This window comes from Bubalus bubalis, chromosome 2 (assembly GCF_019923935.1).
Source record: "Bubalus bubalis isolate 160015118507 breed Murrah chromosome 2, NDDB_SH_1, whole genome shotgun sequence".
NCBI classification, from domain to species: Eukaryota; Metazoa; Chordata; class Mammalia; order Artiodactyla; family Bovidae; genus Bubalus; species Bubalus bubalis.
In genome coordinates, this window is record NC_059158.1 from 87,036,425 (window position 1) to 87,052,105 (window position 15,681).

The 15,681-nt window shown below is 48.1% G+C and overlaps 1 protein-coding gene across 1 annotated transcript; it reads right to left on the bottom strand.

Moving 5' to 3' along the window:
• Window positions 1-5,810: 5,810 nt before the first annotated feature.
• TBR1 (T-box brain transcription factor 1) lies at window positions 5,811-15,109 on the bottom strand. The gene is made up of 6 exons (XM_006074291.4): window positions 12,830-15,109; window positions 12,072-12,226; window positions 11,596-11,717; window positions 10,869-11,027; window positions 9,872-9,933; window positions 5,811-6,806 (listed from the first exon to the last, which is right to left on the bottom strand). Exons 1-6 carry the CDS (start codon window positions 13,519-13,521, stop codon window positions 5,948-5,950), a joined length of 2,049 nt encoding a protein of 682 aa, XP_006074353.1. The 5' UTR covers window positions 13,522-15,109; the 3' UTR covers window positions 5,811-5,947.
• Window positions 15,110-15,681: the final 572 nt, after the last annotated feature.

The following is a 15,681-nucleotide window of genomic DNA, read 5'->3' on the forward strand; positions in this document are numbered from 1 at the left end:
ACACATATATGACATGTTTTTGTTGTTATTCAGTCACGAAGTCATGTCCAACTCTTTTGCAACCCCATGGACTGTAGCCCACTAAGCTCCTCTGTCCATGAGATTTCCCAGGCAAGACATATATATACTAAATAAGTATAACTCTTGTCCCAAAACTTAATCTTATATTTTTCCTACTATAGTTGAACAAAATAACTATATTAGCTAAAATAACCAGAGATATAGCCCTAGAGATGCTCTCCCTTCATAAATTCCCTCTTCTTCCTCAAAAGGTTTGCCAAGATATACAAATATAAATGATTTATATATGTAATGAGTACCTTGTCATATAGGTATTTTCAGAGTTAAAATCCAAAATAACTTTAAAGTTCCAGTTATAAATCACAGCATATGTTTATAAGGAATCTAGTGATAAGTAATACGTCAAACAACCTGAAAGAATCAGCTTGTGGTACAAGCTTCATCACATTAATACTGTCACAGTTTGTATGTTTATTAAATTAAATATTACCAGCAAGGGTCTTATAAATGCTATGTTCCTAATACTAGATCACATATTTATTTCAGAGTTAGCATACTAAGAGGGGGAGCTATCACTAGAAGGTCTATTAGGCCATGGTTTTTTTTTTTTTTTTCATTGCTTTAATGGAACTATTCAAATCAAATTTTTCACGCTATGCCTTGAACACTGCTGCAAACCATACTGTGGGTGTAAAATACATGCAAGGCAGATATAATCATCTCAGATGAGACCAGTGACTTGTATACCATCAAGTTTACTTTATTGTGAAAGCAGTGGGGTTTTCTTTCAAGTGAATATATTTTTAAATATGCTGCAACCTAATTTACAAGCTGAAGACCAGAACCAGGAAGACACAAATCCCAAAGCAACAGAATTAAATCAAGTATAATCCAATGTCTAAAATCCTGCCTACTTTGTTTCTGTCTTCCTTGAGAAACGTATCTTGTTCTGGCAAAAGAAAATCTAACTGCCCAAAAGTAAATCTTGCACTCAGATTGTTAACTCAACAAATCATACGGATTCAACTTGCTTAAAAATTCTCAGCCACCTTTTAAAAGATTGATTCTATTAATATTAAGAACACTTTTTAAAATATTAAAATTAACCAAGCAATTGCCCACACACCAGAGTAAATTAAATATCTTAAAAACTGAATTCTTATCATTGGTCTTTAAAGCTGCTGACTTCTTCAAAGTAAGTTTTTTGTTTTGTTTTAATTCTAAAAATAAAAATAATTGATACTGTTTCCTTTGGGGGCCTAGACTGGTCTGTTTTCACACAAGATCATAAGCTCTGTGATTTTTCCCATCTCCATGGCTAAAACATACATGATAAAAGAACTCATATACAGACAGAAGAGGGGCTGCACCAGAGGACAAGCAGAGTATTTTATAAAATCACCATGGACACAAGTACCTTGCCCAAATATTGCTACAATGCATTTTACATTCTCCAGGAATGTAACGACATCTATTTAACAAGGCTTTTTTTCCAAGCCTGAACCCTAAACAGAAAGTACAACATCCCTGAAGGCTTCAGTACTAAAAGAATAGATACTTAACATCACCAAAAAAAAAAAAAAAAGTGGGTCCTAAGTAAACCAGTTTTAACAGCAGGATTTATAAGAAAATGTAAGTTCAGGAGGGAAGAAGGTTCATAAAGTTCTCTGTAGACCCTAAATTACAACATTTTAAGAGCTCGGGGGATGTAAGTCAGTCCTAAAGAGTCAGAAACGACCTGATTTTTTTTGAAACAAACCCAGTAAATTTCCCCTAGGCCTAAAAAGGCTTCCATGTCCTAAATCCTAGTAGGTTGCCTGGCTTGGTTCTGGCGGAGCCACATGCTCAGGAGGGCCGCACCCAAGGCTAGAAGGCGAGGCCGGGAGCCACGCTGGACCAGGCTCTTGAAGGAACAGGAGAACCGCGCTGGGCCCCCTGTCTAGACCCGCGGCCTGGATCCCTGTCTGGACTCGCGGCCTGGAACCCGCGGCTGGAACAGCCAGAAGAGAGCAGTGCGCCCACCCAACGGCGAAGCCAGAGAGCCTGGGCCCAGGCTCAGCGGCGGGACCAGGCCTTCGGAGCCGCCGCAGGCCGGCCGAGCTCGTAGGGTCGTCCGACCCCGCCGGCCTGGGCTCCCGAATGCCCTCGATCACAGCGCGCTCAGTGCCCGCCAGTCGGCTGCCCTGACCCCGCGGCTTCGGCCCCAAGGTGAGGCACCTAGGGCGCAGCATCTCTGGGCTCCAGCGGCGCCGGCCCGCCGCGCTCGGCCCCAACCTGCTGGTGGGCAAGGAGTTAAGATGGCGCGCGACGCGAGTGGCGGGAAGGCTTGAGCCAGAATAAAGAGCCGCACGCTCGTCTTTTTCTCTTCCTCTTTTTGAAAAGCCACTTTTGAAAACAGAAAATCTGCAGTTTACGGGGAGGATTCGTCATCCTTCTCCGTCCCTACCCTGACTCCTAACTTCAGGGAGATAAAAAGGCAACTGGAAATCTAACCCGGGACGCGAACTCTGGTTCCCGCAGGCCCTCCCCCAAAACGCTCTGATTTCCTTGAAACAGCAGCAGCTTCTCGGACACACTGACAGTGTCACTTCACTAGACACCCAAGACTCCTTGTAAGCCAGGAGAAACGATCATGCTTGAAAGGGACAGGAAAGCACACTGCCTCCGAGAGGAGCGCGGAGCTGCAAATTTACCTCACGCTGACTCAGTCCACACAGCAGATGGTGCAGAGCTGCAAGGGAAACGACCTCCCCAATTTTTTTAAGTACTTCCTAATAGCAGCTAAGTGCGTCTTTCAGTACAAGGCACTACGTTCCTGTGAAATCTATCCTCGGCTTCTAAGAGCTTCGTTTCCGCACATGACACCGACTCCTTTGCTCGCGGTGACTCTGGCCCCAGGGTGGCGGGCCTGACCCGGCGCCGCGCCCCGACCTCCAGGCTCACTCCCCGGAACCCTTAGCGGCTCGGCAGCCCCTCGCCCTCGGCCTGGGCGCCCCCGGGCCTCCCGACTGCACGTGCGCCTCCTGCTCGCTGGCACCGAGGTCGCAGGAGCGCAGGGCCACAGAATGATTACAAGAATACACCGCTCCACTTAACTCGCCACGCAGACCCCCTGTTCTGTACTTTTTGTCCTCTTGTTTAGTTCTTAGGTGTGATCCGGGAGAAACAAACACAAAGGAAAATCAGTCATCGCTTTTCTATGTGGCAGACAAAACTCGGCGGAACGCCGTCTAGTGGCCAAATTACCCAAGGAAGGCAAATCGGTTTTGCTCCCCCCCCACTCCAATTTTCATTTTAATTGGTACTTTGAAGCCTCTTTTCATCTGTCAAATTGCAAAGGGGATACAGGACCATCTCTGGATGGTGGTAAATTTCGCCCCAGAACTTGAGACTGGCCTAGGCCAAACAAGAATGCTGAACCATTTTCCACCTTTCTTGGATCTCCTTCTCTGGAGACAAGAGTAAAATAGAGCTCTGTGGACCCCTTGACTAAGACGCAACTAGCCCCCTCCCAGCTGGAATATCCACATTTCTGCACTTTTTCTCAAGGGATGGGGACCTGGCTTGGGCTGGATGGGCGCAGGAAGTCCACTGCAGAAGAGATGGAGTGGTGCCCCACAGATAACCTCCTAAAGCAAGTTTTAAGCTCACTGGTTAAATATCGACCTTTCATGAGTTTGCTCTATGAGTACTTTCCCCACTCCAACCCCTCCCTATCCCCCCAAAATAATCCAGTCAAGAAATGTAGGCCATTCTCTGTTTTCATTTACGGATTCACCACACAACTCCAAGGCCTTGTATTTAAAGACCGGAATTTTCAATATCTGAGTAAAGCTGCGGTCAACAGCCTATTTTGACAAGCATTTAAATTACACTCTTCTCTTGCCGAAAGCCTCCCTCTTGACTTTGTGAAATTTCAAGAAATATTTAATTTCTTATTAAGGACCCTCCATTTCCTGCTCATGTTATTTCCTACTTACAGATATAAGAAAGCGTGTACATTTTCCTGAAGGGAAAAAAAAAAACGAGTGTAACAAAGTGAACTCGACTCACAGGGAACTAAGTAGTTGTAAATAAGACAGAAAAAAGTAATTACTGGTAGTGGTATATTAACAAATTTAAGAGAAAAATGGGATATAGTTCCCACTACACAGACTGCCCCATATTGGAGTAGAGACAGGCTATTCTTCCTCAGCCCTTAAAAATAATCACCTCTAATTAAATTTTCAAACTGTAAACTGCTTTCAAACACCATAGAGTTTTACCAGATTTATTTTACTTGTTATACACAGACAATACAAACGAGCAAAAAACAAAACGTTTCTCAATGGAGTGTGTCCTTGTATAAATTATTCAGTTCACAGACAAAACGAAACAAATATAAAAATCACAACATTAGATTTACAGAAGAGCCAAAATATACACACGTTTAGACCCTGAATTCCTATTAGGAAAAAAAATCCCCCCAATGGACTGGAATCTAGATTGAGTATTGTGTATGATGCATATTTCACATTAGTTTTAAAGTACAAAAAAAAAAAAGTATAGGTTTGCTACACAACATTAGAAATTCTACTAATCTATTTTCAGGGGGATCAATGCTCCTTATCAAATATAACAAGACTTAGAGGGGGAAATAAACAGTCTTACTTGCATTAATGCTAGTGTTTTCCCAAGGAAGTCAAATTTCAGCTGTTTCTAGGTGGCGGGGAAATCATTTTCAAAACTAAAATGCAGTAAAATATACAACTCACACAATTCATCTTCACTAGACTACACTATAGTTAACCAACAATTCAGTCATCTATATCATTAGTAGAATATTCATTACAAAGATTTACAGCATATAAAGGTGGAGGGGGACTGAAAGATATTCAGAAACAGTTTGTCAGCGTATTTGGCACCTGCACAGACCAGTAATGGATTTGGCACTTTGGGGAAAAACAAATAAGGCAAAATAATATTGCTGATGTCGAGCTATTCTATTTAGAAGGAAGGGGGAAAAAACATGTAACTCGTTAACTTTGCTTTGCAGGCATCATGCCACTTAATCGACTTGCCTATGAACAGACACCTATCCTTTACAGGTGTTTGATCAGATTCTCCTTAGCTATTTGAGTGCAGTAGGGCACAGGGTAGTTATTTCATGCAGTGGATTGAGGAGAAGTGAGAAACTCTTCATTATCTAGTCTTTCGAGTTTCCAGAGCCTCTTAGAATACTGTTAATAATCTCACAAGAAAACATTTTCAGGGGCGGGGGGAGTTGGAGAAAAAGGAAAAGAAATGAATGAGAAAGTTTAAGCGTGAACTGGTTTTGTGCCTTGACAATGTGAATAAAAACTAGCCATTCGTTACAATAAATTAACACTATATACAGTCATTTCACAGGCTTTGTTCCACTAGAATTATTAACATCCCTACCATCCATCCATCCATCCACTCGGGGATAAGAAAGGACGCGCTGGGTGGGTCCAGGTTCTACAGTCAACATCCTACGGTTAATGGGGAGGCCGAGACTTGGCGGGTCGGAATCGCTGCTGCCTGACAGGACTGCCCAGGTCTCCTAAAGGTGAAGAGTTTCATGAGGAGAAAGACAAGGAGAGGGTGAGAAAAAGACGAGGGGATGGGGAACTGTTAGGATAACTTCACAGAAGGAGAGTAAGTAGGCAAACCAAAAAGGTTTACAGCCAAGTTGAAGGTCGGTGCGTTAACTGCAGAAACTGCTGTGCAAAAAAAAAAAAAAAAAAAAGGTTAAAATCACACTCTGGAGACCTGTACTAATTCGCTGCAGACGGTGTTCGAGGGTCAAATAAACTGAGGGAGTGCGCGAGGTGGGGCGTGAGCAGGAGGCGCAGGGGGAGAGGCGCGAGGAGCCGGCAAGGGCCGGGCCGCGGCGGGGCGCGGGGCCGGGGCGGGCAAGGCCGGCCTAACTGTGCGAGTAGAAGCCGTAGTAGCCGCCTATGTCCTTGGCGCAGTTCTTCTCGCAGTCCCGCTGGGCCAGCACCTCGCTCTTGAGCGGGGACGAGCTCTCGGACACCGGCGTGTCGGCGGGCGAGATCCGCCTCCGTTTGGCCTGCTCGTAAATCCCCGAGTCGCTCGAGTCGATGGACTTGATAGAGGAGGGCGTCTCGATCCAGCTGGAGTCGGACAGGTCCTTGGGCTTGGCGTCCTCGGCGGCGCCTGGCGGCAACGGCGAGCGCTCGGCGGCCAGGCCCTCGGCCTCCTCGCCCAGGTAGGGGTTGGCGCCGGCCATGCGCGCGGCGGCCGCGGCGCTGTTGGGCCAGCAGGGCAGCACCGAGCCCGACTTGGCGCCGCAGTACTGCGGTGGGCTGCGCGCGCCCCAGCCCGACGGGTCGGCGTAGTAGCCGAGCGGGCGGCCCGTGCAGCCAGCCGCCTGCAGCGGCAGCGCCTTCACGCCCGCCGCCGCGTACGAGAGCAGCGTGGCCGCGTTGCCCGCGAAGTCCGTGGCCGTGTCGTAGGCCGAGGCGGCGAAGTCCAGCCGGTTGTTGGCCGGAGTCACAAACCAGCGCTGCGGCGACGGTGCGCCCGGGTCCTCGGCCTGCTGCGGCGACAGCAGCCCGTTGGTGTGCGGCACGCTGCGGTCCGTGCCCGGCCCGGGGCCGGCGCCCGCGCCCGGGTGGAAACGGGCCTTGGCGTAGTTGCTCACGAACTGGTCCTGCAGGAAAGAGCCGGCCATGGCGTAGCGGGCCCCGGGCACGATCTGCGAGCGCGGGGAGTCGTTGGGCGAGGGGGTCAGACGGTCCATGTCGCAGCCGGTGTAGATCCTGCGAGGGAGGGAGAGAGAGAGAACCGAAGGGTGGCGCAAGGTCCTTTCGGGGGCGCTAAAGAGAAGACCACCCCTGGTCGCCCACCCCCACACTCTCCACGTGTAACCTGCCGTCCTGGATAAAGACAGACAAAAGGTCACAGACTTGCATCCTCTCCAAAATAAATCGTGAAATTATAAAGGAACCGATTGGTCTCACCGAGTGCACAGAGGGCCGAGAGAAGAGCACAGCAGGGGATGCTCACCCACTTCTCCAATATATGTGCACACATTGAGGCAGATCTGCCCAGGGGCTCAGGTGGCTTTTGCCCAGTGGGCCTTTCTTCTGCGGTGAGAATTTCTGAGTGAAATTTCTAAACCGGTTACCTATTACACTCTTTTAAGACCACTTTCTTCCATCTGACACACACGCGGGGACCCCCCCCCGGTAGTGAGCATCACACTGGCCTTGGACAGTCTTCTGAGACCCGAGGGTTACTGCTGGAAGCCTCCATGGCACTTACTGTCTGTTGTTTTCCCCTGTGTGCTCCTTTAACCACCGCCCCCCCAACCATACAAACTAGAATTACTACGTGGAAATAAAGTCATCAATCAATAAAATTATTTTACAGAGGAAAAGTATTCTTTGAGCTTCTCTCCCCAGCTTTTGATTTGTTACTGTTAAAAAAAAAAAAAAAAAAAAAGGAAAAAAAAATGTGGGCAAACTCTTAAAAGTACAATTATCAACCTCCGCCAAGAATCTCCCACTGGTAACAGCTCATCCTTATACAACTTGACTATGTTCCAGGCACCCTTGTCTAGGGCTGTACAGATCATTATTTAACCATCGCAATTTTCCAAGTTAGGTACCATTATTATCCTACCTTACAGATGAAGAAATTGAGTCAAAGGAAAGTTAAATAACTTGCCCAACCACAGACAGTGATTGTGTTACTGGAAATTACCTTAGATAAGATAATCAAAGGTTCATTCTAGGCCCCACAGGGGCCTATAAGATCCCATTAGAATTGAGAAGGAACCAGAGACTGGATCAAGATTGGTAGATGTATTTTCTCATACACATCACACACATGACTCCCTTTTTTAGCTCACACATAAATGTTTTAATCTTTAATCAACAGACTGTTTTGAAAGAGAAACTTGTCAGACCTCAATACTTTGGGGTCTTGTCAGACCTCAATACTTAGGGGAGGAGATTCCCTAGTGAGTGGCCAAGCAAACACCCTGGTCCCCCTGAACTCTTTATTGCTCTCCCTGTTTCTCCAAAAGTGAGCCAGGCCCAAATAACCAAGGTAAGGTGGAAAGAGTGTCAAAAACCATTCTACACTAAGCCATAAATCTCTAAGACAGCTATTCGCATAGCTAAAGAAGCTTTTTATGATAAATATATAGTGACTTAAGAATCAAACAGAAGTGGCTTTTCCAACAGAAGTCAGCCAGAAGAGGGACAGATGAGGGTTATGCGGTGGCTGCTCGGATGCAGTTTGCTGACTGAACAAAATTTCCCTCCTGAAACTTAATTCCAGCCTCAAATAAGAACAAGTAGAGGGAGGCAGGAAGGGAACATAACCAGCAAGGTGCAAATATCTTCTCTGTTTACCACCACATTTAAAAGGAAAAGAAAAAAAAAAAAAAACAATCTGCAAAAGATACAGTTTATATGCCCATCCAGGTCCCAAGCCACTTGGGATTACCGAATTGATTTGTGCAAAATAAAATGCTTTGGAACAGATGTTCGCAGCAGAATTAAAAGCTCAAAATCTACAAGACCCCCCCTAGTACAGAGACCAGTATCTCTGGTCTCCTGGGCCTCACGCTTTCCACCGTGCTGAGCCCACCTTTTTAGACTGTGAGGAGCCAAGTTTTTCTTTTTTTCTTTTTTTCCTGGGGAATCATACTGATGAGGCTTGCTTCCTTTGGATCACTTTTGAAGGATACACTTGACAGTTACAGTGTATAACTGTATAGTTATAGTGTATAACTAACTTAATAGTTACAGTGTATAACTGTTGAGGATTCTCTTCAATTTCTTATAAAAATATCAGGAGGGAAGTTTGGTATCTACCCGGAGAGAGCCACTTGTCTCCTCCACAAATTTAATCTATTCCTAATCAAAGATAGCTTCAACTCTGTAGTTCTAGCCCCAGCACTTAATGCAAGCCATGAAATTAAAATTAATGTATCCTTTCCTTATATAGTCAGACAAAAGTGAAGGGATCCCCACAGTCCAGATTTAGATCTTGCCCTATAACTCTTTGAGAACTCCTCGGCACTGTACCTGGGCTCTGAGCCTCTGAGCGAGAGAGCGCCAGAACAAGCCCAGGAAGGGTTCAGTTTACACCTACTGTTGCCCCCAGAGGACAGCATTTTGATAGACAAGAAATGGAGATAGATAAGGGAGGCCTGGAGAAAAGGAAACCAGCACATTTAATTAAAACACACCTAGATACAAATGATAAAAGAGGAAATATTTTTCTTTCAAAGCATAAATAATACACTATAACAGCACCTGGGTCCTTCCCAAAGCCTGAAATGACTGCACCATCAGCTGTGCTCGTGAACTTGCCTGTAATGGGTGCACATTTTTATTCAGTCCATGGTAAACTTGCACAGGAAAAGCTATTACACAAAACTTGGAAATGGGTAAATAAAAGTCACATATGCCAAGGAGACTGTAACAACTGCCAGAGCCACATGCACTTTCAGGCAGAATCGGGCGGTTTCAGACACAGACAATCTGAGCTGAGCATCTGCAGCACCACACACAACTCCCCATACCGGGAACCAGGGCAGCTTCCCCAGCCAGCCAGCCCCAGGGTCCCCGCCAGCAACTTTGTAATTCATATGAAAGCTAAAAATAGGTGGAGGAAACCTTTGACCCAAACACAGAAGTACCAAGCCAGGTCACCAGAGAGAAGAGGACCATCAAAAAAGAAAGGGAAAACCCAGGAAACAACTTTGTTTTCACACTTTCTAGCTTCCAAAAGCCTTGTACAAAACAATCCACCTTTGACCCAAAGCCCAATTCCACAAATTTGAGAAGAAAGGTGCAAAACTACTTACGTATCATAATTATCCCGAAATCCTTTAGCAAAGGGGTTGTGATCTATTTTCAGTTGTGTAATCTGGAAAAGAGAAAAAAAGATTAATATAATTTTACTTTTTATACAAAGCAGATTCGGTGTTTAAGAATACATCATCTGCCACTTTTTACAGGGGCTAAAGGCCTACAATTTTATTAAATAGCAGAGTTTCCCTAACTGAAATTTTTGAGGTAATGGGTGGAAAGGTGAAAAAAGTTTGATGAAAGTTATGTTTAAATTAATGGTGACTAAAACTAAAGTATAGCTTTCCATTAGCTCTCCCATTTGTCCTGAACTGGTTCAAAATGCTCATTTTAAAAAAGGCTTGTTATGTAAATGCACTTACTCAGGCAAAAATTTTTAAGGGGCACTTGAATTCATTCCTAAAAAATGTTGCCTATCTTAAATGCTTCATCATATTTTTAAGTTAGTTGCTTCTAATACACAACTTGAAGAACCCACAAGTTGCATCTTGAAATCAGTTTTGATTGAAAATAAATGCATATCTTTCATTTATGATATTTTCCTGTTTTAAAAGAAACACTATCACTTCTAGTAGTCAAATCAACAGTAGTAAAATAAGTTTTTGCAAACTTGCAAATGAGTGCTAGGAAGCTCATTCCATAGTCCCCAGTAATTTGATTTATTTTAGTTTTTAAATCATGAATGTGCGTTTCTTTCGATAACCCAGAAACTGATGTTTGAAAACTAAATCAAAATTCCCAAGAGGCTCTAGAAATCCTGGTCACCTTGAAGGTGGCCCGGTGACCCGCGTCGGAGACAAATAGGAAGCGTTTTCCCACCGGTTAGGTATACAAGGAAGGTGCCCAGCAGGCCCCTAGCCCTACTTTTAAAAGGCACAGCAGAGCCAGCTGTGGCGGATGTTGGTGCCCGAGCCGGGGATGGCCCCCCGTACCGCCGCGGGCCGGGGAAAGCCTGCGTCGCCCGCGGCGCGCCCAGCCCCCAGGCCTCCTTACATCGGTGTTCTGGTAGGCAGTGACGGCGATGAATTGAGTTTCGGGAAAAGTGAACGTCTGCACGCGGCCGGGCTGGCTGGTGTCCTCCGTGCCGTCCTCGTTCACTTCCACTACATGCAGGCGGGGCTGGTACTTGTGCAAGGATTGCAAAACCACCATCTGTCCGGCGGGAAGAAAGGGAAGCGCCCGGCGGCACGTTAGTGCGGTCTGCGCGCATGGGGCTGTGAACCGCGGGCCGTGTGGAGTCTGCGAGGAGCCCGCCGTCCCGGGAAACTAATCGCGGGCCTCGCCCGACTGGTGACTGGCTGGTGGAAGCAGACCTGTCCCCTTTCCACCGGAGCACGCAACGCCCGAGCACCAGAGGAAAACCGAACCCGACCGCCCAATCCTCAGGGCCCTTCTGCCAATTCTCCTTTAAGGAGCAACAAAGATTTTCACAATCTGCAGATCCTGCGCGTTTCCTTCTCAAAATCAACCAAATATTTGTACTTGTGAAGGTTGGGAACTCGGTAATTGGGCGAGGGAGGGGGGAAGGGGGAACAAGAACAACTTTGTAGCTTAATATAATTTGGGAAGAGGGAAATAGAATTTTTAAAAAGTATTTTTAATGAAGCAAAGAAACGTGTCGTTCCTCATGTTAATTTAAAGTGAACTGGATCTTAGGCAGGAACGAGTGTGTATAAGTGAGTGTGTGAGAGAGAGAGAAATGAGCGCTTGAGCCACTGACCTGCCCATTGTTGTTGGACGCTCCTTTGTTGTTTGTAAGTTTTAATTTTCCAAAAGAGATTTCTTGACGCATCCAGTGAGCCCCCGTGTTGGGGGAATCCGGATGCATATAGACCCGATTTCCTAGAGAAAGAGACAAGTTGTTTACATGTGCCCGGGGCACTGCCCAGTCCCAACTCCTCACCACGTTGGACACACACACATACATAGACACACACCCCTTATTCCACAGTAAGGCCCATTAGCTGGGCTTTTTTAAGGCCGCGCTTTCTTCCTATTAACTGGGAATGATTAAAATAGCTTTTGCATAATCCTCCCCCTTCTCGTCGCTCAGTCTCTCCCCCTATCCTCCTAGTTTCCTTTTAGAAGTCATTGGCCGATCGTTTTAAAAGTCGCTCGAGCCAGTCCACAAAGGCTTTAATTAATCATTCTCACCTAAATAAGTGTCAGGAAGACGTGTTAATTGGAAGGACTTGCCTTGCACATTGGTGTCCGCTTTGCCGCAAGGAACCCATTTGCCTCCTTGAAACCTCCAGTGATTGGGATCCGCCAAAATCACATCCACAAAAATATTGTAATGAGCCGTGGGATCGAGACCAGAAATGTTAAAACTTAAAAAAGGAAACATGCGCCTATTTAAATTAGGGAGGGGGGAGACAACAAGGGGGAAAAAAACATAAATGTTAAAGATTAAATGCAAGAAGCGCGGCGCCAGATAGCAAAGCAAAACTTATTCTCTCAGCATCGATGAGCGAACGTTTGCTGGATCGGAAATAGGGTGGTGGGGGAGAAAAAGAAGAGGGACTAAAGTCTGGGAGATCGGCGGATGAACTGGAATGGGAAGTCGGCAGGTATCACTGCCCAGGTGGAAAGCGAGGTTGGCGACCCGAATCTCCACCTGTCGGTGTATCGGGCATTGATGCCTCCCTCCCATCTCCCGGCCACAGGCCAGGGCTCTCCCCCTCTCTCTCTCTCCTTTCTCCGGCCACTGACTGGCTCTCCGACCACCTTTCTAGAGCGGGAACCCCCCCGCCCCCCGCCCCGCTCCCCGACATCACCGCGGTGGTTATACCTTCCACTTTCCGTTTTTCCAACACCAGCCAACTCTAGGACGCGCCAGAGCGCCTTCCACTCCGCTCCCGACCCCAAATCCTCGCTGCCGCGGCGGTCACAGCCCGGGTACACATGCCCCCCGGCCGCGCCTGGAGCAGCGGCAGCCAAGAATGTAACATTACCTTCCCTGTTTGGTGATGATCATCTCCGTTTGGTGCCGGTGAAATTTCAGCCAAAGGGGCCTGTTGCACAGGTACACCTGCGCTTTGCCAGGCACCAGCCCGGGCTGTGTGGAGGAGAACTGGTAGAACGGGGCTCCTTGGTAGGAGTGGCCGTACTGCTGTGGGTAGGGGTAGCCGGCGGCGGGGTAGCCCTGCGGTGAGGAGTTGGACAGGAGGCTGTTGTAGGCTCCGTTGGTGATGACCGGGTGGTGGGCCATGTAGCGGCTGGGGCTGCCGATGGAGAAGGCGGGGTGAGCCGGTCCGTGCTGGCCGGGGTACGGGAACATGGCACTGGGAGCAGTGGCCGCAGACTGTGGCTGGCTGGACTGAGAGAGGAGGTAGCGATCTGCAGCAGAGCCATCGAAACTGTGACGAAGCTCAGAGACCCCGTCCAAGACAGGAGAGAGTTTACTTCTCTGGACGTCCCCTGGTGAGTCCTTGGAGTCAGGAAAATTGTCTGTATCTGACTGATTCGTCATCCCCCTGGTAATTTTTTTCAAAGGTGAACTTCTCTCCAGGTTGTCAGTGGTCGAGATAATGGGATGATCGTGCAAGACAAGCTCAGATCCGCCTGAATGTGGGTAGCTGCTGCTCACATTGAGAAATTTCTTGGAGAGCATGATAGAAGGAGAAAGGCAGTGCTCCAGCTGCATAGCTCTAGAACCTGAACACTCGCCCTCCTGTCCCTGGTTTTTAAAGTCCTATTTATCATAAACTAGAAATCCACAGACCCCCTCACTAGACAGAAAGCACTTCAACCAGCAAATGCTTCTCAAAGGTTTGATTTACTTTTTTTTTTTCCCTGGGAGAAGAGATTGGCCAATTGACACTATGCAGCAATCAGAAAAGGCTCACTTTTGATCTTGCTGCTTGTGCAGCCGATGAAACGGCTCCTGCCATTGGTTAACTGCTGACAGTAATTTAATTAGATAGACATTAATTAGGATAATCACCTGGCTCCTGGTCGCAGCGATCATGGCAAATTGAAGGGGATGATTTTATTGTTGGTTTAGGGGGGTGGGGAATGTGTGTTGGTTTTACGTGAGCACTGTTGTGTCACCTTTAAGCTTTGTGACCACTGCTTTAGGAAGATTCAAAGATGTGCAATTTACTAAACATTTCCTACCTTCCCCCTCCCCCTCCTTTGGAGCTGAGGGGCGGAGGAGGGAATTTGACGATGCTAGGAGACTTTTCGGATCTGAATGAGCCAAATATTCAGTTGAATGTAACGATTTCAAGTGCAAAGTATACAAAGCGCGAGCCGGTGGCCTCTTCTCGCCCTGTAAAAGTTCCAGAGTCTGTCTTTTCCAGTTAATACAGAAGCAAGACACCTGAGCCAGTCCTTTGTGGTCAGGTCCTGCGTGTCCTCAAAGAACACCCCCACCAACGCACACCCTTTTAACTCCATACAGAAATAAATAAATCACTGCTACTGAGCGCCATAGCCATGAAAGTGAGCGGGAAGGGGGAGTCGTGGAGGAGAAAAGCAAGCAATTCAGCCACCCCATCCACCCACCTCGGGAAGATTCGGTTTCTTGGTTGAGCACAGAAACAGTGACAATCAATGATCTCCTTTTTAAGTTTTGAAATAATCATAAGCTGTCGGGTTGAAGTGCCTTAATGTATTTGCAGTGATGTTTACGAGGTCTTTCCTAAATATTTAATCAGCGAGCTTGGTCGCAGATTATCTGAAGAGCATCTAACTGGGGGCAGTCGCCATGCATCCCTCACGTCCCACTGCACTTCCTTCTCTCCGAGGTACGGCCTTGGCGACAGGTTCAAAAGCCTCGCCAGGAAAAGAGAGGGCCGAATCCTCGCGAAAATGGGTTCGCTAAAAGCGCTGATCTGGGGAGACAGAGTGGAAGTGGTGTCAACGCAGTGATCTTTATGGAAGACTCGTGTGTGTGTGTGTGTGTGTGTGTGTGTAATGTTTATATAATCTGGAGGAGAGAAAAAGAATCCATGCCAATAATTTTAAAATGAGAAAGAATTTAAAGAGGGATAGAGAAAAGAACCAGTTTAAAAGGATGTTGGCACAAATAGATAGCACGAAGCCCAAAGGAACCCCGAGGTGTTAAGAAGAGATCTCCTGGTACTGGTTCCACGGAGCAACTCAGTCTCCGCCCGAACCAGAGAGCCAAGAGCAGCAGAGGGTTCACCGCCCAAAGCTGCTTCGCGTGGCGGGCACCCGCCAGCCCGCCCTCCTGTGGCTTTCCCGGGACGGCCGAGCCGCGCGGGAACCAGGAGGAGGAGCGCAGCGCCGGAGCTCGGCTCGGCCCCGCGTGCTGGCTGGCGGGCCGGCTCCAGGCGGGGCACCGCGGGGGCCGGCGGCGGGAGAAGCCACCCCCGCGCTCGGCGCTCGGCCCTAGGCCAGCCGCCTTGCTCCGGCTCCATTGTTTAAGGTCTCTAAGCGGCCCGCGAGTAGGCTCCCAGCACCCAGGCGATCGCGAGGGGGAGCCGCCCGGATACCCGGGGAGCGCGGAAGCTGGCGCGTACCCCAGGGGGACACACTCTTTCTGTGCCGGAGGCTTGGCCTGGGCGCCTCCGCCCGGTGGAGCTCATGCCTTCTTCCGAGAGTGTATCTGCCTTCCCCTCGCCCCCGCCGCTCCCGGAGGGAAAGGGGGCCCAGGACACTGGGTGGGTCCTGCCTTGATAGCGAGGGGTTTCCAGACTCGACCTGTGCCTACGCGGGCGCATTTGGAGAGCGCCGCCTGGGTGGGCCCAGCGGTCAGCGTCCAGCCCGGACTGCGCCCCGGTGGCGGTTCGGGCGCCTCGGCCGCAGAGGGCATCAGCTGTGGCCTCCACCACGGCGC

Excerpts from the sequence above, each read along its gene's own strand:
- TBR1 (XM_006074291.4), bottom strand. The coding sequence starts at position 13,521 with ATGCAGCTGGAGCACTGCCTTTCTCCTTCTATCATGCTCTCCAAGAAA. Across the intron at positions 11,718-12,071 it reads AGCGGACACCAATGTGCAAG|GAAATCGGGTCTATATGCAT; the intron begins GCAAGTCCTTCC and ends CTCTTTCTCTAG. Across the intron at positions 9,934-10,868 it reads CTGCCTACCAGAACACCGAT|ATTACACAACTGAAAATAGA; the intron begins GTAAGGAGGCCT and ends TCTCTTTTCCAG.